The 21,653-nt window shown below is 39.0% G+C and overlaps 2 protein-coding genes and 1 long non-coding RNA gene across 8 annotated transcripts in view; 2 read left to right on the plus strand and 1 right to left on the minus strand.

The window, feature by feature from the left end:
* Positions 1 to 39: 39 nt before the first annotated feature.
* On the plus strand, positions 40 to 9,139 carry GLO1 (glyoxalase I). 2 transcript variants are annotated; one of them, XM_064414570.1, is made up of 6 exons: positions 40 to 608; positions 2,792 to 2,874; positions 4,084 to 4,224; positions 5,004 to 5,071; positions 5,975 to 6,064; positions 7,942 to 9,139. In XM_064414570.1, the coding sequence occupies exons 1-6, from the start codon at positions 555 to 557 to the stop codon at positions 8,028 to 8,030; spliced, it is 525 nt and encodes a 174-aa protein (XP_064270640.1). In that variant the 5' UTR covers positions 40 to 554; the 3' UTR covers positions 8,031 to 9,139. The 2 variants fall into 2 exon arrangements, with proteins under 2 accessions (XP_064270640.1, XP_064270639.1); XM_064414569.1 differs by lacking the exon at positions 40 to 608 and adding an exon at positions 1,429 to 1,803.
* On the minus strand, positions 423 to 1,680 carry LOC135297246 (uncharacterized). Its single transcript, XR_010359288.1, has 2 exons — positions 1,584 to 1,680; positions 423 to 1,435 (listed from the first exon to the last, which is right to left on the minus strand). It is a non-coding gene; the product is annotated as an uncharacterized LOC135297246 (long non-coding RNA).
* A 1,277-nt stretch (positions 9,140 to 10,416) lies between the features above and the next one.
* The window catches only part of BTBD9 (BTB domain containing 9), a 108,728-nt gene continuing 97,491 nt past the window's right edge, over positions 10,417 to 21,653 (plus strand). For 2 of the 5 annotated variants that reach the window (XM_064414562.1, XM_064414564.1), the window contains exons 1-5: positions 10,417 to 10,570; positions 12,386 to 12,552; positions 17,497 to 17,707; positions 18,225 to 18,588; positions 20,177 to 20,441. In XM_064414562.1, coding sequence (XP_064270632.1) covers positions 12,471 to 12,552; positions 17,497 to 17,707; positions 18,225 to 18,588; positions 20,177 to 20,441 — 922 coding nt within the window. In that variant the 5' untranslated portion in view covers positions 10,417 to 10,570; positions 12,386 to 12,470. Of the gene's footprint in view, positions 10,571 to 11,283; positions 11,306 to 12,385; positions 12,553 to 16,443; positions 16,856 to 17,496; positions 17,708 to 18,224; positions 18,589 to 20,176; positions 20,442 to 21,653 lie in introns of those variants that run through there. The other 3 variants (XM_064414563.1, XM_064414565.1, XM_064414566.1) reach the window with 3 other exon arrangements.

The raw sequence follows: 21,653 nt of genomic DNA on the forward strand, positions 1-21,653 counted from the left end.
ACGGCCATTCCACCGTAGAGACCTCGTGTGCCTGGGAACCGCTTGGCCGCGCGGGCGGCGTGGGTAAATGCGCCTATGGAAGTTACCTGAGTAACGCAGAGTGAGCTCGGCGCTGCCGAAGTGCTGTGCTTTCGATGGAGTTTTAATTCGTGTGGAGTTTTAATTCTTTTCCCCACACAGGGTATTCAATCCTGGTTTTCATTCTGTGTCTTTGATAGAAATATTATCTTTCACTTTGGGCCTGAAATTATATTTTTATACTAAAGGACAACGTGTAACTCCAGAGGGTGAAGAGACGTCTGAAAGAGGGCCTCATCAAAGTGTATAAATATCTAAAGGGGGGTCAGATGGGCGTGCCAAGAGGATGATTCCAGGCTCTTCTCTGGAGTGCCGAGCAATGGGATAAGGGATAAAAGACAAAAAGTGATGCACAGGAAGTTCCACCAGAATATGAGAAAGTTCTTAATGTGAGAGTGACTGAGCCCTGGAACAAATTGCTCAGAAAGGTTGTGGAGTGTCCCTTCCTGAAGATATTCAAAAACCATCTGGACACAATGTACTCTGGGATAACACTGCGTGAGCAGGGAAATAGGAACAGATCCACTGTGGTACGTTCCAATCTGCCCAATTCTGCAATTCTGTGACAAATGCTGCTTGAAATCTTTTCCCAGCACCTGGAGGCAAAAGCAGAAATCAACACTAAACCCAGGCTGCCGTGATTCCAAAACAGCCAACACTAACAACTGTCAACACTAAAGAAGGCCAGGATTCCCAAAGAGCCCGCAACTGCCGGGATTTACATAGAGCGCCACCATTCCAGAGGAGCTGGGTTATCAGCTGTGTCTGCTCTGGCACTGGTGTGGTACTTGGCCTCCCGGTGGCAACTGGAGGGATGCATCATCAGGTCACCATAGGAGATCCTCACTTTCATGCCACACTTCATCTAAGTAAAGCCACAGTCAGGGAAGTTCCTTCCCTTTGGTCCTTGTGTTGTCCTGAACACAGGCTCGTTACCTGTGCAGCATCAATTCACACATTGAGGCAAGGTATTTATATTTTTTATTCTAGTTTGCTCCAAGTAGGGAGCTGGGTGGTAATACACAAAATGCTCAAAATAATCAAAACTTTACAATATTTATAAATTTCAACAAACAAAAGCATCAGCATTCATTAGTTACAAATTACATAATCTTGCTATCCATTAATGCTCAACTCCTTATTTGCTAGTTTGCTCTCACTTCTGATGATAATTAGTCCAATTCTTTCTTCCATTTGAGTCCAGGCTCCGTTTTGAGTGGGTGGTCAATGAGTCAGCAGTCACGATTGCCCATTGCTGGGATTATCTTTTTCCCACTTACTGCTCAGTTTTGCTGACTTCACTCTTGGTGGCTCTAGTCCAGACAGCCCATTCATTTTAGGATTGCTTCCTCTTTTCCTTAAAACAGAAAGCAGACGACGTTGACAATGTAGTTGTTTAATCATAACTGTGCAGATAAAACTATTGACTAGCGGAAAAACAAAAATTGAAAAGCTTGATTGGGAGCTTCGGAGGCTCGCTGTGAATTAGGGATGAACTGGCAGACCTCCATCTGATCCCACACCTCTGCAGCACTCCTCGGGCATCCTTGCGACGGAGCGGCTGGTGCCGTGGGGCGCAGCGGGGCGCAGCACCGCCTTCCCGTCTCCTCCTCCTCCCCTTCCTCCTCCTCCTCCTCTCCCGACATGGCGGCCCCCGCGGAACCCAGCGGGCTCACGGACGAGGCAGCCTACGCTGCCTGCTCGGAGCCGGATGCCAGCACCAAGGTGGGCCGGTTGGGGTGACGGGCGCGCCCGGGGCTGTGGTGCCCGCTCCTCCCCGTTCGCCTCACGGCGCCGCAGCGGGCGGACGTGCGGGGCGTGGGAGCCGGCATGGGGCCGGGCCGGGTCCCGCGGGGCAGCGAAGTGTGGCCGGGCCCGGCGCTGCCCTGGTGCCTGTCTGCCGGGCAGCCCTGCGGGGTTCGGGGTCGTGGGCAGGGGCGGCCGGGCCGGCCGGTCGCTGTGAGCCCCTGAACCCCGCGGGGCGCACTCGGCCGGGCCCGCGGCTGTCCCGGCTCTGAGCGAGCGCTCCGGGCGCTTCGGCCAGTCCCGGCCCGGGCGGCACAGAAAAATCCGTCAAAACGCCCCAAACCTTTTTACTTTTTATTAGGAGAACACAGTAGTTGAATTTTTTTTTTTTTTTTCCCGTTACCTCGGTCAACTATTACACCATTCACTTTTTATCCCCTTGATCGTTCACAAGGCTCTTGTTATATAGTTACCTTGGGACTTAAAGAAAATATCCTTACAGAGTGGTAGGCCGGTTTTGCTGCCAAGATATAATCCAGTTTGACAGATGTTCAATACCTGTGCCATGAAATAATATAAGTAATGAGCTCAGGAGTCTAGGAGGCTCAATATTGAATATTCATGTGGCTGTTGCACTTGTGTGTGCAGTTGTTGATGTATGCTACAACCCCATAAAAGAATAATAAATACAAAGATACTGTATTTTGATGCATCTGATAATACATATTGAATTATACCACTCATGGGATTGTTTATTTATTTTAAACATTACATTGCAAAGATGTATGTATTTAACACAAATTTGTATGTATAGAATTAGGACAAAAAGTTTTATTTGCACTTGAAGTAATTCTCTTTGTTACTTCTGAACCTCCAGGTTTTAGACTCGTTAGTAACTGGCATCTTTGTTAATACCCATAATTCAATTCTGCCTGATGTATAAAGTATAAACCTTTTTTCCCCACAGGATTTTATATTTCAGCAGACAATGTTAAGAGTAAAGGATCCTAAGAAATCATTGGATTTTTATACAAGGGTACTTGGAATGACGTGAGTAGAATTTGTATGCTGTGATAAGTTTGGGGGTTTTTTCTGTTCTTCTGAAAATAATTTTTTTTTAAATGTAATTCTACTAATTGGTCTAACCACATAACAATGCTGTCCCATCAGCTGATGCTTAGTTGGATGTTCTGGCAGTAAGCTGTAGCTGCCTAAGCTGCAAATGAACTAATATTGGCCTTGACTAGAAATTTCTTTTTTTCTTAAATAGGTCATTAATTATCAGGGTACAACTTGCTTACTTCCTCTTCACTGAGCCTGCAGCTAACTGGTAACTTTTATTACTGTGCTTATAATGAGGAGTCATTGTTAAAAATCATGAAATTAATTTTTTTCTGCTATCTCTCAGAGGTGGCTTATGACTACCTCTAGTCACATGAGAATAAATCAATAAAGGATGAAGACAAAGTCCAGGCTCAGTCTTTTCGAGAGGGCTTTTGGAAGGCATATGCCATGCAGTAGCTTAACACGTTTATGCTGGGGCTTTTTGTGTATTCTTAGTAATTGAGTTATTTCAAAACAAAATACTGTTTTGTTTGTAAACATCTTGATATGTGTGCAGAGTAAAGTAAAATAAATTACTTCCACTGTAGCGAAAATGTGTGAAGACAAAAAATGCCTTGTAAAAAAGAAATAAGATTAATTTTGCATGCCTACTTTTTCCAGTTAAATGTTCTACATAAAATGTATGCTTTGTGTATTTTTAATTTATTAAATTGTCATATCTGAAAGGGATTTTATCCTTATAGGTGGCTATTGAAACTGTAAATGTATTTCATTTAAATGTTTGCTGTGTTCTTACACTTTGTCTGGTACCAGTGAGCTCTCTAGATTGAGTAAAATTCAAAGTAGATACTGTTACTCCTTGGTGAAATTTGAAAGTGGTTAAAGATTTTCCTATGAAAACACAGTCAAGTAACAGCGTGACAATCTGAATATCCAAGCCTTTGTACTGACTTTTCTATTCAATTACTGGTAGTTTGGTTTTTAAACATCTGATTCTTTTAAATTTTTTAGGTTTGTAATGTGTTCTGGAGTATTTTTATTTGATATTTTAAAATGTAGCTATTTTAAGGTGTGGATTATAGAAGAACAAAAATTCATGGAAATAACTTTTCTATGGGGGAAGCATCTTGGTTTATTTAGAAGCTACCTGACTACCCTTTTAAGTTACTATTTCAAAATAATATTGCCCTTTAGACTGCTTCAAAAATTTGACTTTCCTACTATGAAGTTCTCACTCTATTTCCTGGGGTATGAAGATAAAAATGATATCCCGAAAGATAAAGCTGAGAGAACACCTTGGACCTTCTCTAGAAAAGCTACACTTGAACTGACACAGTAAGTATTTACATAGAGATGATACTTTGCTAACAGTGATTAAACAGTATTGGATTAGTGTAAATCCCATTAGATTGAATAAGAATTTAATGATTACTGTGGATACATCTTCACTGTCATAGAAACTTGAAATACATCCGAGATTGGATACTTGGAAAGGTTAATCTTCCTCTTGCAGAGCTCTTTCAAACTGCTAGGTGTACATTAATATGAAAGAGTACTTGGTATATTTTATATGCATGCTATCTGGGTATGTAATTTAGGGACCTTTCTTTGGATCCCCAAAGCAGCTAATAATGGGTAACTGTTGCATTTGGAATCTAATCTGAAGGAGTATTAAGTCAAAACATGTGCTTCCTGTAAACAGGACAATTTGGTTAATGCTGCTAATCATTATAATTGTGCAGACACAATCTCCCAAATGCTGTTTCACTTAACTGCAGGACCTGCTACCCTCACTTACTGTTCCCCACTGATGGGTAGTTCAACTGATCTGTGCAACAAAACCTCTCTAATCTGAATGAGACAGGAGTATTCCTGACCCATTCAAATGTAGAGCCTAAATAATTGTGAAGGAATGTGAACATGACTGGATTAGTCCCAAGACCATCCCTGGAGCCCATGACTAGGGAGGATCTTCGCAGTTTAATGAAGGCAGCAAACAGTTGAAATTCTCTGGTTTTTTAGGAGAAACAACTTACCCTCCCCAAGGAAACTGAACATTTAGGATTAGTTAATTTTAATGCTTTTCTTCAATATGTAATAATTACTTCTTACAGCAACTGGGGCACTGAAAATGATGACAGTCAGTCTTACCACAATGGCAATTCAGATCCCCGAGGATTTGGTAGGTCTTTAGTCTTGTGTTTATAGTTTTTAAGTTTTGAAATAAAATGTACTAACTCTTGGAAAGTAGGGAACTTGCTTTTCATCTTTTATCTTTCTTCTTTCAACATGTATACTGTGAAAGATGAGGAGAATAAATTAAGCAATGTGTTTCAGAGTAATGAGCCATAGATAGACTCTTTATCAAGAATCTAATCCTTTGGCAAGCAGACACATGCTAATTGTAATTCCTGAGTGAAGAACATCAGTTGTGGTTGTGTATTAGATTATCATGGTGCTTGAACTGATTTAATCTTGGATATCTGCTGTATAATCCACTAGTTAATGATTGTAAGGTAGAAGGACAATTCCGTTGGTTTGTAGCACTGAGGATATTATTTGTGTGGCTTGATTTGATACTCTGAGTGCTTGAAAGGTCACTGCTGTGAAATACGTTTTCACACTTGGTCCAGCCACCTGACATTTAAAGCTCCTGAAGTGATTTGTAAGCTCAGTCCTTGCATAGCACTAGTGTCAGTCTCTGCAAAAACAGCATTAATGATAAACTCCATGAGCTGTTAAACAGAGCAAATACAACAAAATCCTGTTATGGAGCTGCACTTCAAGGAAGAACATACTGATACAACAATTTGATTGAAAATCTTATTTTTTCCTGTTCTAAATAAAGTTCTTTTCTAAACAACACAAGATACTTCAACTCTAACATTCATAATTAAAAGACATTATCAAAAGACAACTGTTTGAAGAAGAATAATGTTAATACCCAAAACGCTCTTTCTGGAATTCTTTCTTAAATATAGTCATACCTTATGTGAACTACAGCATGAAATACTAAACTAACTTCTTTCACAGAACACTCAGCAATATTTATAATGCACTTCACCTTTTTTACCTTCTTGCACAGGACACATTGGAATTGCTGTTCCTGATGTCTATAAAGCTTGTAAGAGGTTTGAAGAACTAGGAGTGAAATTTGTGAAGAAACCAGATGATGGTAAGTCTTGATCAGAAATGCACGTAATTTTTTTTCTTTGATTTTAATATAGTCTGTCTATGAGATCTTCCTGGAAAGCTGGGTCATGTGTTGCCAGGAGATGCCACTGCTTAGAGCTTTCTAGAAGCAGTTACCCCTGGACTGCCTCCTAGAGTGGGCAAAACTGGCAATAGATCCATATAATAATACATCAGTCTGCTACGTACCTTCTGTGTGCAGCCTGGCCTTCAGTAACATTCACATTCTCTCTTGGTGTCATAGTTTACATGTCATGTATACTGCTGCCTAGAGTCGTTACAGAATTTACTGTAACATGGAAAAAAATTCACATGGCACATCTGCTTGGTTCTTGTCTTAGGAAAAAAAAGTCAGAAAACATAGTCCCACTCATTTAAACTGAGTCATCCTTGACTTTTCTGCTATTTTCATGTAAAACCTAACACCTACTATACAACCTACTAGTTATTACATTTTTAACTGTTCTTTGAGCTTTGGTAGGAATAGCCCTGTTAGTCTGTATCATAATTGACTTGCATAATGTATAGCATAAATACCTAGAGAGTATATAAGCAAAGAATGTGTATGTGAAAGTATTGCAAAATGCAGAAGTGGTGGGAGGTCTTGCATTTTTCAGTTGGATTCTCTTTCATGAAAAGACCTCATGAGATCTTTAGGACTGATGCATTCAAAAACAGACATGTAATACTAGTAATTGAAAAGAGATTTAAGTGATTTTCATCTTATTCACTGTGTTCTCAGCTGAAGCAAAATAAGAAGTATAGCTGAAAACTTAACTTGATTTCTTGAATTAAGAATAGATCTTGGTGTTTCTAGTATTTTAGAGTTTCTGAGCCTTTTTAAATTTGTTAAATGGTGAGAGGCTTGAAATGAGAGTTGCTGACTTAGAGCTGTGCAGTGGTAGGAATGAAAGTACATAGAAGAACAAGCTTAGACTATAAATGGAGGGAATCACAAGAAAGAACTCTTGAAGCAGACAAAGGGTGGGGGCAGAGCAAAAGCTCTTTTTTAAAATTCAGAAAGAAAATTGATGCAGCAAATGCCAAGGAGGAGGAGGAGGGAGTTTTTGGCTTCACATTGTTTTTGCAGAGCAGGCTGGGAGATCAAGCATGGGGTTTATTTTCCTGCCTTACTGATCAAACATCTGTTTCTCAGTTGTTTTTGTGACTAGAATATATTAAGAGCTACGCTGGGTCTGTTACAGTACATAACTTCATGGAGCAAGTATACTACAAGTGTGTGGTTAACACTTCAAAGATAACATGTTAAGCTGTGCTATCCTGATCTACTGTTGAAAACAACTTTTGGGGACCCTGTTTTAAGGAATAATATGTTTTCCAACAGTAACATTTATAATGATCCTATCCTGCATTTCTTTGCTTTATGAATTGATGCGGAAGTGTACCGTAAATCATGTCAGAGGTAACAATTCTATGGCAAAATTTCAGTGTGGAGTCAGGAATGATGGGAGATGAAGAGGGCAGAGGAACACAGGATTTTATACCAGCAAAGCCAGTTCAAGAAAATACATCAAAACATCCCCAGAGCACAAAAATATTTTTCTGAATTTCGAGGATGAACAGTTACAGGGTCCATGCAAAAAATTTCAATCAACAAAAGATGGAATTCTGAAGTGACTTTTAACTACAGCTTTATTGAGATTAGGATTGACAGTTTTGCATACAGAGATCTAATGCAAATTAAAAACTAATCTGGATGTTTTTAGAATTATCTGTCTAAATTTGAACTAATTCTCATGCAAAAGGAAAAATATTTTTCAAGTTAGTTATATTTGAAAATTTGACATTTAGAAACAGTCATGTAGTCTTAATTTTGTCTTTTTTTTTTTCCCCTAATAGGTAAAATGAAAGGACTTGCATTTGTTCAGGATCCAGATGGCTACTGGATTGAAATTTTGAATCCTAACCACATGGTGACTCTCACTTAGTGCTAGTGAAGTATAAGAGAGACCCACTTTCAGATTCCTGGAGAAAATCTGTAACAGATGTTTGTGAAATTTGCTTAATAGAAATGAATCAGTCATGTTTAGAGTCTGCTCCAAAACTATCCCCTGGGACCTCACCTGGATTCCTCTTCTCTTGTCCTGTGATTCCACTGCAAATTCTTTCCAGTTAGGAATACTGAATCATTTTCTGGAAGAGCACTTACACAGATTCTCCTCTTGAACATTCATTATGTTAATATTTCAATAAACACTGTCAAAAGATTTGTTCCCAGAAGCTCACTGCATCTCACACTGATTGGATTTAAAGTAGCAACGACAACAACTACTGTGTTACTACTGACGAGCATCAATGAGAAGGCAAAAAGAAACTTCAGTATATTTTTTTATGAAGTCAGAAGATCCTGAAGGCTTCATGTCCCATCTCATCTACTAGAAAATAAAATGTCAGGCTAATTCTGACTGGAGTAGTAGCATGCTTATAAAAGTCATAATCTTACTTATATTATTCCAAACAAAACTCTTTTAAGGAGCAGCCTTAAGCAGTCTTGGAAAAAGAAAGTTTACAGAGGGGATAAATCTGTACAGCAGAAAGAATTCAGTCTTTCAGCTCAGCTTCTGACTGCTGATTGACTGCCAAGAGAAGAGGTCTCATAGTTGCTAACTCACAGTGACCCTTGTCTCTTTCAACACTAGGAAGAACTTGCTCATAATTTTTATTTCAGTAGAAGCTTGGGGCTATGTTTTACTTAAATGCTCTGTATGTTCTGCCTTAGGAAATTAATGAAAAAGAGTATCTGAAACAAGTTTCCTACTACTAGACATTTGATCTGCCCTCCCAAAACAATAGCTCATAGTACATACCTGTGAGCAGCAGAAACACATGTAGCATTTCCATGTGTTACACAAATTATAAAAAACCCTCTGCCTTGTCTTACTCTGGTTTGAGCAGCACCAAACTTCTTCAGTTATGCGGCTATCAAATAATGTGTAGTGTAACCAAAGGCTAACGAATAGTGTAATTGCATTGCAGTTCACTTCCCAATAAAGCATTGGTGAAAACTACAAAAAATATTAAAGCACGATGACATGTTGCTTTGCTTATTTGTTGAATTCTAGATGACTGAAAGGCATGCTGTTTTGCTTTGAGGATTCTGTTTTGAATCATTGTACTCAGCAGTGAAATTTCCAGTGGTCCTTTCCTGTGGACTCTTCACAGACCTCCCTGGTCCACCTCTTGTCTGTCTCCTGGACAGGAGAACCCAATCAATTGCCTGGTGCTGGCAGTGCCAGAGGGAGTTGGTCACCTAAAAACTGGGTGAGGTGTGACTGGCTCCTCCACGTGTTGGTCCCAGATGGTGGAAGGACCCTGGAAAGCCCCCAGTTGAGTAGAAAAGCCACACTATGGAAAGGCAGTGTCCACAGAAGAGACAGAGGAGTCCTGCAAATTTATTCAAGGAAAAGGGAGAGTGTTCACTCGGGCACATGCCTGTTATAAACTCCCAGCCACATGTTGCACTCTTCAGGCTGCCTGAACTGCCTATCACATATTTCCTCCTTAAACATGTCATTTTCCCCCAAAGTTCAGAAACAAACATGTCATTTTCCCCCAAAGTTCAGAAACTAAGGCTTGTGCGTGGACCCACTGTCTGTTTCAGGAGTCAAATTGTCTAGGCTCTAACAAGCCTGGGGCTTGAAGTTGGTAGAGACATTAGGAACTATTTCAAAGACATTAACACCCACACGCAGCCCATGGAATTGTTTGGAAAGGCATTAGCAGACACCTTTCCTATCATGTAGTCCAGTGGATAACTACATAAGTAGGAGCAGACTGTGCTAAAGCTTCTCTGCTTAATAAGCAGAAAAACCCAACCAGTTAATGATAAGTCTTTTAATCTTCAACGTTTAAAAGATATTTTAGACACATTTAGAACAATACTAGATAATATTGAGGAAAACTTCTGAAATTGTTTAATGTTCTCACTGATTACAGGCCACTATTTTTGCTTCTCCCAAGGAAGGGCTCTTATCTTCTAAATAAAGCATGGAATTAAATAGCGTGTAGTGCTTTGCCTCTCGGAGGGCTTAAATTTAGCTTCACGCAGTGGAACAGAAGTCACTCTCACGGTTACGTAGCGACAGGCCCACATTCCCCATTCCCGCTGGGAACAGCTCTCCTGACGCAGGAAAGCAGGACACGCAGCGAAGGGCAGGAGCTACGCACGCCGCTACCAAGGAAACAGGGATTTTGAACGCGGCCAAGGAGCAGCGGGCAGGCGGCGGGGAAGGTTGAACACCAGCCGCTCTTTCCCAGTGCCTGCCGCCCGGCAGCGCCGCCGCGTCCCGCCCGCCGCGCTCCAGGGGCGGAGCAGGAAACGGGCCGGCGGCGGCGGCGCTCCCGCAGCGCGGCGGGACCCACCGGCGTCACACGCAGGCCGCTGCTGCCTGGTGACGTCAGCGCGCCGCCGGGTGACGTATGAACGGCGGCGGGGCGGGGGGAGGAGGCCTCGGCGGCGGCGGGGCCGGTGAGTCCCGCGGGCGGGAGGGGCGCGGCGGCCCCGAGGCCGAGCGGGGCCCCGAGGCTGCCCGGGGTCTGGAGGTGCTGCTGTCGGCGGCTCCCGCCGGGCGCGGGCAGGGCGGGCCGGGGGAGCGCTGCCGTCCGGGCAAGGCGGCGGGCGCGTTTGGCGGGGAAGCGATTTCACCTGAAGTGCCTTGTTAGGGAGGGAGGGAGGGGCGGCCGAGCGGGCTGGGGTCGCTTCCCCTGGCGCCTCCCGAGCTGCGGGCGGCGGCGGCCCCGGCTAGCCCGGGCGCGACCTTGGGCGCACCGCCGGCTCTGCTGCGCGCCCGCCCCACCTGCCGCCCCTCGTCCTGCCCCTGGCCGGCCTCTCCGGGCCGTGCTGTGGCCGTCTGATGCGAATTGTATTCCTTTAAAAGTATAAGTTCAGTGTTTTGACGCTCTGGCGGTGCTCAGTGTTTTCCCTGATGTTTTGGTGTCGTAGTAGTTTAACCACTCTGCGAGTTACGCACTACCGTGATTCATTGAAATTACTCGTAGCTTAGAAGACATATTATCAGCTTTTAAAAAAGCTAACTTGATCTTAACTTGTTAGCAATCTGCCGGTGATCTCGCTTGCCGAGCAATGCTTTTTGCTCATGTTTTTAAAGCGCAGCGCACAGACCTTCTTAAAGTCCTGTGCTGGAATCATTTTAAGGGTTTTTTTTGTGTTTTAGGGTTTAATTGGAGCCTGTTCACAGAGCAGGTGTGTTTGATGCGTCTTCTGTTACAAAACTAAATCAGGTGCTGGAACTCTTCTTTTGAGATGTTTGCTCAAATTTAACAAAAAAAAAAAAAAGACACCAAGAATTTTTATGAATGGCTTTTCAATGTATTTTAATAACACAGGCCAACATGACAACATGCATTACTTATAGGAAAGATACTTACATATTACCTTTTGATCCTTAAAATCCAGGAGACGTTATTTGTAAAAAGCCTGGATTTGAGTTTCAGGATTAAGGTGTGATTACTTTCTAGTCATGAGACTACCTAAAAATATTTTTTTGTGCCTTCACCTTCTTTGTTCTCTTCAACATATCCCATAAGGAAAATTATAGTGACCCTTATGACAGAATTCATAAATCAAGGTATCATCCCTTTAGCAAATTAAATACAGTTTAGTTTTCCTCCTGGAAGGTTTGATGGGGAGGTTAACAGTAATTTGCAGTTGTTGAGAGAGACTCATTATGTTAGTTATGAATTTAAGCAAGTCAAGCCTCTGTATTTCTCCATTTCCTGACCTTACAGGTTTTTTTTGGTTTCCTGTTTAAAAAAAGTGTTGTGCAATAGAAAAGTCTGCAGCTGCCTTAAGTTTTGTAAAAAAAAAACAACCACCAAAACCCAAACAGAACCCCCAAAACTGTAGTTAGGCAAGAACACTTGGAGAATTTTGTCTGTGTAGGGAATAAAGCATGTGTGATACAGTTTGTATAGACCTGGTATAATTAGGACACCCATCTGGGAAAATGGTGTTTTCAGGGACATTGATGCTGGAGCAGAAATGCCAGGATGGAATTTTTTTTGGCTTATAATGAGTATGGCATCGTGTTACTGTCTTCTGTGATGGTTAAAAATATTAACAGTCAGGATTAAATTATGATGACTCAGAACAGCAATACTATTCCTGTATTCTGCTTTTAGACATTCTCCTGTAAAATTGAAGGCTTTTTAAAGAATTTATTTCTGCCAGAAGCTGGATTGAGAAATACGCATCTCTCTCACTTTCATCCTAAGGCTTTGTGCTCATGGTTTCTGATGGCCTGTATTTCATGCATTGTTCCAGGAAATGGTCCAGTTGTTGCTGTGCAGCTGGATGTTGCTGAATAACATTTCTATGAGCTTGCTGTTCAATCTGTCTGCTGTTCAGAATGGCGAAGAACCCTAATTTCCCGGAAGCGGGGAATCTGCCTACAGGCTACGCGCACTGTAGGTCTTCGGACAGCTTCGCTGGTGAGTGGACCTCATGTGTTTTCTTGAGATTTTAGTGTTTTTGTTACATGCCATTTTAACCAGGTTAATATTATATATATGTTAATAAATAGTCTGCACTAAGTATATTGTTCTTTGTACTTAGCTAAACTTATTCCTTGTCTTCTGTGACAGGAAAGCGTCTGAGCGGAATGCAAAATGTTAGCACTACAGCACTTAAGTGACGGGAATGTGTTTGCTGATGAGCAGGGCATAACTTCCCATATGCTTTGAGTCAAAACATTTTTTGGTACTAAATTGCTGTGTAGAATGCTGTGATTGGATGGTGTGGTTAGTTTCCATTAATGTTACCATCTGCTTTCCTTTTAGTCCTTTCACAACAGAAGGGTTGGAGATGAGACTTGAAAGTTCTGTGAATTGCGCTTATTTGAGCTTTCAAATTCTGTATTTATAAAGTAATACGGGTTGATTATGTTATTTGTGTTCTTGGCTACAAAGTATCAAAACTTGTTTTGTTTTGGTTTTTTTCCCGTTACAATTTTCACTCAGGTTCAACTTTGGTTGAACCAACCATTGTTACTTAAAAGTACAAAGCAGCTAGGGTTCTGACAGAACCTAAGTATTTACACTCTGCATGTTGAAGTATTTACTAAAAATTCTGTTCCCTGAGATTATATATTTATGAAATGACATATGTGTATCCATTGAAAATATAAAAACCATATTATTTGAACCAGTGCTATGTTTGTACAGTAGTGTTACTGTTGCATCTATCACATTCTGGGAGTCTGTGGTAATAGAAATTGAAACTAAAGTAATATTTTACTGGAATTTATTTACTATATATGAAGTAATTATGAAGTAATGAATTTTTAAAAATTAAAATAATACTCAAGTGCCATCCAATCAACTGAGTACAAATTTTTAGATAGAAGAGCAGTGTAAAAGAATTACATTTAAGAAAATTCTCTTTGTGTAATTCTGATAAAAGTATTAGCTTCCTAGGTGCAAACTAGAGTATGTAGGAATTAGTTGTTTTAAAGGTATGAAATTACTTGCTCAGTGTTTATAAACTGAACTTATTTAATGAAAAAATTAATTCTAGCAATAGTCTGTTTACTTGCATTTATTTCTAAAGTTTTGGTAGAGCTCTCAGTTATGATGTAAGCATTCTTTATTCATGTTATATAAAATTTTTCTTCAAATAATTTATGATTAATTTCTTATATTCAATTTTCTACACCTGGTAGAAAAACAACACTTTGATGTTTCATTGAAGCAGCACTGCTTTTCAGAGGATTCTTCAATGGTAGCCTCAATGAGGGAGGGAAGAGACTGAATGCTGATCTTTCAACGAAACTGAATGGAAAGGAAGGATGTCGTTGCTGAATTCCCTAGATGATGTTTTTGTATTCCATAACATGTTACAGATTACCTGCTGAGCAGAAGTACAGGAAACTGAAAGCATGGAAGGGGTGGTTGTTTCTCCAGGCACAGCACACATTATGTAGTGTTGCATGCTGCCTTATGTCATAAATACTGGGCTGCATTTTTCACATGCTCACTGTTGAAGATGGCCACCAAATAGCGTGTCTTTCAGTGAGGTCAGAGAAGTGGTTTGTAGGCCTTAGGACTTAACAAATGCGTTTTCAGATTGTTACAGTTCTAATGGTGCCTCAAAATCACTGAGAAGACTTTTGTTTGTTTATTTCTGTGTCACGAGCAAAGCTGCGGCAGCTGACTCCTGAAGCAGTTAATTAGCTCTGAATACCTCCTGGAAATAGGTTATGGTGCTGGCAGCAGGCTTGCAAATGCCATGTTCTTTGACTGCCAGGAGGAGTAAGCACCTGTATTCTCTGAAAAGCTGATGTTGTTTGATGACAGGAGATGCCAGAGGGAGCTTCAGGAAGGGTTCTGCCCTAGTTCTTAGCAACATCCATCTTTTTTTTTAATCATAAATAGTACTTTTGAATAACAGCTAGAAAAAGACATGTTTAGCTATACAGGGAAGTTGTGAGCTCATAGCAATTTGGCATGACTAAAGAGGTTATTAAGTTTTACTTCCTCAAACAAGAAACGTACAGATCACTTAAAGGGTTGCCCGAATTTTTACCATTAATTAATCCTAGGAAGATATGAAGCCATGTATTATTTAGTTCTATATTTTGGAGGCAGGACTGTCTCACTGGTCTGCTTTATATGAAAAATCCACAATACAGACAAAATTTGTGTTGGAAAGCTGTACTAGTAGAAAATAGATGAGTTGGCATGTTTCTTCAATGTACTGGTGGTCCCCATAGCGCACAGAAAAGTTAGGAACATGGTTTTGTAAAGGTAACAGAGACCAATAATTTGGGTCATTCAAGCCTTTGAAAGGCCTCCTCTGCTTGTAGCCATCATTTGACTCCTGTAGTTCCTGTGCTCGGCAGATTCGTGTTTGAAACTGGTGGTTCAGAATAGTATGTAGAACCAGCAATTTGGAGAGCATTACACATCAGAAGAAATTTTTCTTGCTGCTTACACACAGGGCAATATCTAAATTTTTCCTTTCATTGCTTGCTGTCGTTCATCATCTTGATGTTCATAAGGACTGGGCATTCTCAGGTCACTAGCAACTGTTCCCACTTCAGACTTCGCCCTCTTATAGACACCGATACTTGTTTAGACAGGGGTTTATATGTTCTTGAGAGGGAAGTGTGCTTTTGATTTTATTTGTTTATTTAGCTTTAAATAGAAACAATTTCCCTTGAGATTTCTGCCCTATTGGCACATGACAACATCCACAGCTACTGAAAACAAAGTTAATGTGCAGCTGGTGGCATTCCTTTGTATTCACTACTTTTACAGTCTCTTAGTTTTGTTCAGACAGTATCTGTTTCAAGACAAGAGTGGATTCAGGAAACAAAGCAGTAGAATGTAGTAAAAAAGTTGAAATAAAAATAGATTGTAAAATTAAAATGTGCCAATATTTGTACATGGATGAAGTATCATAAATCAGCTTCCTGAATCAACAAATGTTTAAACTAGCAGAAGAGAGATAATACCAAGTTCCTTGATAATGTATAATTCATATGTAGTTGGTTTGCCTGACTATCGCAAATGAAGATCAACAACAGCAATTATGGGTGTGGTATGGAAGTCTTCAAGCAGTACCCAGACCTGAGACTGCAGCTAAGTAACAAATAAAATCTCTTTGTATTCTCCCTCAGTGTAATAAAAAGTTTTCTTTCAAGGACATTTCAATTTTATCATTGTCTATAAAGTCTCAAACAATAATGTTGTGGTAAGTGGCATTGCTGGTACAAGCAGATGTTACTGGGCTGATGTAATCAACGTAGTCTTGCTTGTTAGGAAGTAAATCTTACTTGAAGTGTGTGTGGAGTAAATCTAAATTGTCTTAACTAATTGTAAGTTAACCAATGCAAGTGGAAGAAATAGTCTGTTATTATGAAACCCTGAAAATTAATTTGCTTTCATGTCAGGATAGAAGAATGACTGCAGTGTTCTGTGTTCCCTTGGTTAGGCTGTCTCCTGTATCTTGGCCAGTGTTGCTGGTTCTGTGGTGTAGTGGATTCACAGGCACACAGCTTCTAATTCAAGTAGCAGAGACAGCCAGTGGAAACTTGGGGGTTTGTTCCCATTTGTGTTGTGATCTATGATTGATTTAGTATGCTGTATTTTTCTTAAATTTTATTTTCTATTTCTATCACTTTCTGTTTAGTTTCATTTGAGGTTCTTTGGGACTGTATTTCCACTGTATCTTGATTTTGGATAAAGCATTTCCATGTGTTTAAGTGCAAATAATAACCCCAAGTGTGTCTGTTTGGGGTTTTTTTAACATGTTTTTTTCTCATAGTATTTTTATTGTAGAATCTAAAAGTGTATTTCTGTCATGAATATTTGACTTGAAAGATTCATGTGTTAGGTGTGTGTAAGGTATGGCCTCATCATTTTCTTGGTTCGTGTGGTACACCACGTTTCTTCAGCACTGGATGTCTGCCCATTTTGAAAAGTGTCTAGTAACTGGAGCAGGGAAGATACCTCTGAAGATATGGATGGTCATTATCTGAAACAACCAACCTCTTTTTAAAGAAAAGTAAACCGAAGTGTCACAGTAGAAGCCAGTGTAAGACCTAACTTTGCTTTTGGATGCTCTTGCCATTGAGAATACAGAAAGTCTCTGTTGTCAAAATAAACCAAAACCATAAAAAGTTAAAACCTGTTGTGAAGGAAGAAGAAACAAACGAATTCTATAGAAGATAGGACTAATGCATTTATCTGTATTACACATTAGTGGGCAGTCTCCTAGTTTTATGACTGAGAGGTATGTTTTTATATATCTATATCTCTGTATGTGGGTGTGTGTATATATGTGCAGAAATAAGAAGTCATCAAGAAAACTGAGTGTAAAGAATAAGAAAATTGAATTGTACATTGTAAAGCTTTTCTCTCTGACAGACTTTGTTATTTATTAAAAGTTATGCTGATTGTTTATTTTCTCCCATTTCTGAAAAGCTGACTAGAAACCTGCAAAAACAATTTTTCTTTTCATTGATTCTAGTACAGACTGGAGAGTTAAGACTAAACTTAATTGGTCACATTGCTTTTTTCTATTTTGTGTGTGTGCATTTTAATTCAGATAAAAATTGCTTTTTAATGGAAATATGATGTAAAATAGTTTAGTTTTTAATTCCCTTTGTTGGAAACTTTTTTTAAAGTAAATGTGTTGGCTGAATAACGAGGTGACAATTCTCTGAAATACTTAGCTAGAATCGTTGGTGCCAGCTGTGTTGAGTCTGGTTGAAAGTAAACTTTCATAGAAAACCTGTTGGTTTAATTTTTCTTGTAATATATAATTACTTAAATTAGTAACTTGTTACTGCTGTTATGCTTGCTATTCTGTTATGCTATGCTTGCTTAATATTTTTGCCCTGTACAATACTGCTTGCTTTCTTTGTCCTTTAGGCTACCAGTATCACCATCCCTCCAAGATGAGTAACAGCCACCCACTTCGTCCATACACAGCTGTGGGGGAGATAGACCACGTCCACATTCTGTCAGAGCATATTGGTGCTCTAATGAACGGGGAAGAATACAGTGACGTTACCTTTATTGTGGAAAAGAAGCGCTTTCCAGCACACAGAGTGATCCTGGCTGCTAGATGCCATTATTTCAGGTGAACTAAGGCTCTTTGTCAGGCGCACAGGAAATTTTTGTGTAGATGAGATAAACATTGTTTCCCTATGAACTTTTCAGGGTGTAATCATCTGTCCATTGAGTGTGACCTTTTCTGTGTGAATGTTTCCCAGCACATCAAATCATTGTGTTCAAATAGAAAAGGATAAATACCATGTCACAGTGTTATTCTTTTGACCTTCATTAAATTGGATTTTGAAGGTAGTTTTGCAAATTCAAGAAAAAGAACTTGAGAGCAGGAAAGTACTACTGCAAAGTTGTTTTGATTTCTCAGAGTATAAATGGTGTTTCTATGGCATATAGTCAGATAACAAGTTTCATTTTGATGAGTTGGAATTGAGGTTTGGCTGACACAGATTAGAATATCTATTTTAAAACTAGGAATAATACTAATCCAGCTTTTTTTTTAAGAGCTGGGCATTTTTCAATATTTAATATTCCAGTGAATTTTGTCAGAGGGATAAGCTGCTAACTAAACTAAACTGTTTTTCTTATAGAGCATTATTGTACGGAGGAATGAGAGAATCTCAGCCTGAAGCAGAAATTCCTCTTCAGGACACCACTGCAGAAGCATTTACCATGCTGTTGAAATACATTTACACTGGTCGTGCTACACTACGAGATGAGAAAGAAGAGATTCTTCTTGACTTCTTAAGCCTAGCACATAAATATGGATTCCCAGAACTGGAGGATTCCACGTCTGAGTATCTTTGCACAATACTTAATATTCAGAATGTCTGTATGACTTTTGATGTGGCCAGTCTTTATTCTCTTCCCAAATTAACTTTTATGTGCTGTATGTTCATGGATAGAAATGCCCAAGAGGTGCTCTCCAGCGAAGGCTTCCTGTCACTTTCTAAGGTATATCTTTAGTTTGCACTTTTTTCCCCCAGGGCTGTTAATTTTAATGGTAATACAGTTTTGTGATGAAATACTAATGGGGGAACCAATTAAAAACTTGTGTTAGCTCATAGTTATTTTATGCTTGTGAAACTTTGGGGGTCAGAAATACTCAAGATAAGCTGAACTGAAAATTTTGGCAATCTGTTCTGAAATGTTTAGGTACTAACCATTCAATATAGTTTAATATAGTATATCTAATGGAGTGTTCTAAAATATGGCAGCAGACAATCTAATTTTAATTTGTCTTATTTGATCTGTTCCTGGTATAATATAATTTGGCTTCTGAATGCTTCAGAGGGGAAGTCAAATATAGACTTGAATATGACAAGACATACTTTGTTCTATTGATTCCTTGATAAAGGCTTCATCAGTGATGGGTGATTTTCTGCTGGGTGATCTAAAGCATTCTGGAGATTACTGTGATTTATATTGCTGATTGTCATCATGTTCTGAACTTGCAGAATATGGTGGTGTGGTTTGGGTTTTTTTGTGTGTTGTTTTTTTTGTTAGATGCATAAATATTTGTGACTGAGTCTGGCTGTTCTATGAAGTTGAAATTTTGCACTTACTCTGGAAGGGTCTTTTGGCTGAACTTAATAGTGAGAGTGTTTTCAAGTAGTGTTCACATGAAGCAGCAGAGCACCTTGAATGAATGATGCTGTAATTGGGACTTTTTAAAGTGTTTTTTTTTCTTAGGGGAAGAGCTGTGAAGGGTCTGTTACTTGAGTGAGTTTATGACACTGCTGTAAATTAATCATTGTATAAGGAAAAAAAAATTTTTCTCTCTCTGTACTTTGTCATATGCAGTTTGTTAAATCTGAATTTTGAGAGTGTATTATCAATAAAAAATGAACAAACATCATTCATCAGAAAGTGCACACTTTGAGGTCTTTGACATAGCCAGTCATAGTATATAGGAGAGATCTTTCCTTTTTCTAGGCAAGCTCCTGATTATTCTGCTAACTAAGTGAAAATCAAAAAGCTATTAGATAATTTGTGTTCTCATTTTGCAGTCAGTGGATTTTCTACATGAATAAGAGCCACTGAAGTTTTTACCTGGTGATTCTTAGTTGGTACCAAAAGAGAAAGATTGTGACAGGACAGAAGTCCCAAGTAGTTAGAAATAGTTAAAAAAAGTGGTTTCAAGCAACACTTTTTTTTTTCCTCATCAGTGGTCTTATAGCAGCCTAAGTTTAAAGGAATATTTTGAACTATTCTGCTAAGTCCCCAAATGTCTTAAAATATTCCAAGGTAAATTTGAACTACTGAATGGTATTATATTGATTTGATTAGTTCTCTACATTTCAATTTTTTTCTAGTGATTTTTGTTATATTGCCTATTATTTTGGTCATAGATTCTGTAATTCTTGCATAACTAATCTACAATTTCAGGGAGTCACCCCTTTGAAGATTGTTTTTAATAGCTATAAGTTTAAATAGCCATTAATTTTTGCCTTATTTTAATTTTGCTTGATTTAAAAAAAAAATCAACCTAATTTCTCTTTATTTAGGGGGTATATTTTTTGTTCTTATTTCTCTTTTCCAGGCTGCTCTTCTAAGTATTGTTCTGAGAGACTCATTTGCAGCTCCTGAAAAGGACATTTTCCAAGCTTTGATGAACTGGTGTAAACATAACCCCAAGGAAAACCATGCTGAAATCATGCAAGCAGTACGTTTGCCACTAATGAGTCTAACAGAGCTACTGAATGTTGTAAGACCTTCTGGATTGTTGTCACCTGATGCCATCCTAGATGCCATTAAGATTCGTTCTGAGAGTCGGGACATGGACCTCAACTACAGGGGCATGCTAAGTAAGCATCAGGTTTTTTGTTTGCTTCCTTCTCATTTAGTGACTGTGGTTGTCTGGAGGGTATGGTTAATCTGTGCTTTGAGTTTTCACCTATTACTGTGTGTTATAAAAGGTTTGGAATATGAAATGTCATGTTATGTAGCTGTTATTCCAAAATAATTCTCTATATTGGTCAATTATTTTCTTGCTTTGTATCTCAGATATTGCTCAAAAATGAATGTAATACCATTTTCCTAGAAGTAATTTAATTGAAAAAGTTTTACAAATCATTGAAAATGAAAATTGGCTGTGAGATATATGATATTTAAATGGTTTTATGTTGATAGGGACTTGTTTTCTACTTGATAAACATTTTCATAGTTTCTCCACTACTTATGACTTTTCTCTTTACATGCTTGTTTAAACAAGTCTTTGAAGTAATTTTAATGAAAGTCTAAAAAGTGTAAGAAACCTTGCGTTTGACATTTTTTCTGTGCTCTCTGTTAATTCAACAAGACTATCTAACACTCAAGCTTTAAAAAGATAGTTAGCCATCTAATTGTGCATTTGACCCACAGCAAAGGAAAAAAGTTAAACATTCTTTAAGAGTCTGCACTGTATTCTCAGTCATGCATGATGAGCCCTGAAAATTACTGCTATCTTAGAGTTGCATATTCTTTGTTCTCCCTTAGAAGTTATAGTTATTAATATTTAAACATATGAGTTTAGTATTAGGGTATTGTGAAAGTCTTGTTATAAGAGACATTCTGTTGACAGTGCAGTAGATACATTTGAATAAGTCAAATGGTCTTCTCTGGCTTCTTTTCCTGGATATTTATCTCCACAATAAAATTCTCTTAATTACAGCTTTTTTGAGAGTGGAATTTCTTTGTTGTTTTAGTACTCATTCAGGATCTTGAAGCTTTTTCTATTGGTGGAGATGTTGACTGCCACTTCAAATTCTGTTCTTTAGATATCAAATTTTTTTCAGCCTGTTAAAATTCATACTTCTGTTGTCAACCTGCCTGAAAAGTTTGGGGTAACTTTTCATCATTTAGTTTTCAGATCATATTTTCTAGGATCTCTCCTCAAACAAGGCTGTTAAAAATGTCTTTTGAAGAGGCTAGTTTACAGAATGTTGTTCTATAGTTGAAGTTAGGGATCATTATTCCCAGTTAGCTTGAAGGAAGCTGTTCCTAGGACACAGGCTTATTACTGTGGAATGGTGGCATAA

This window comes from Passer domesticus, chromosome 3 (genome assembly GCF_036417665.1).
Source record: "Passer domesticus isolate bPasDom1 chromosome 3, bPasDom1.hap1, whole genome shotgun sequence".
Classification (NCBI taxonomy): domain Eukaryota; kingdom Metazoa; phylum Chordata; class Aves; order Passeriformes; family Passeridae; genus Passer; species Passer domesticus.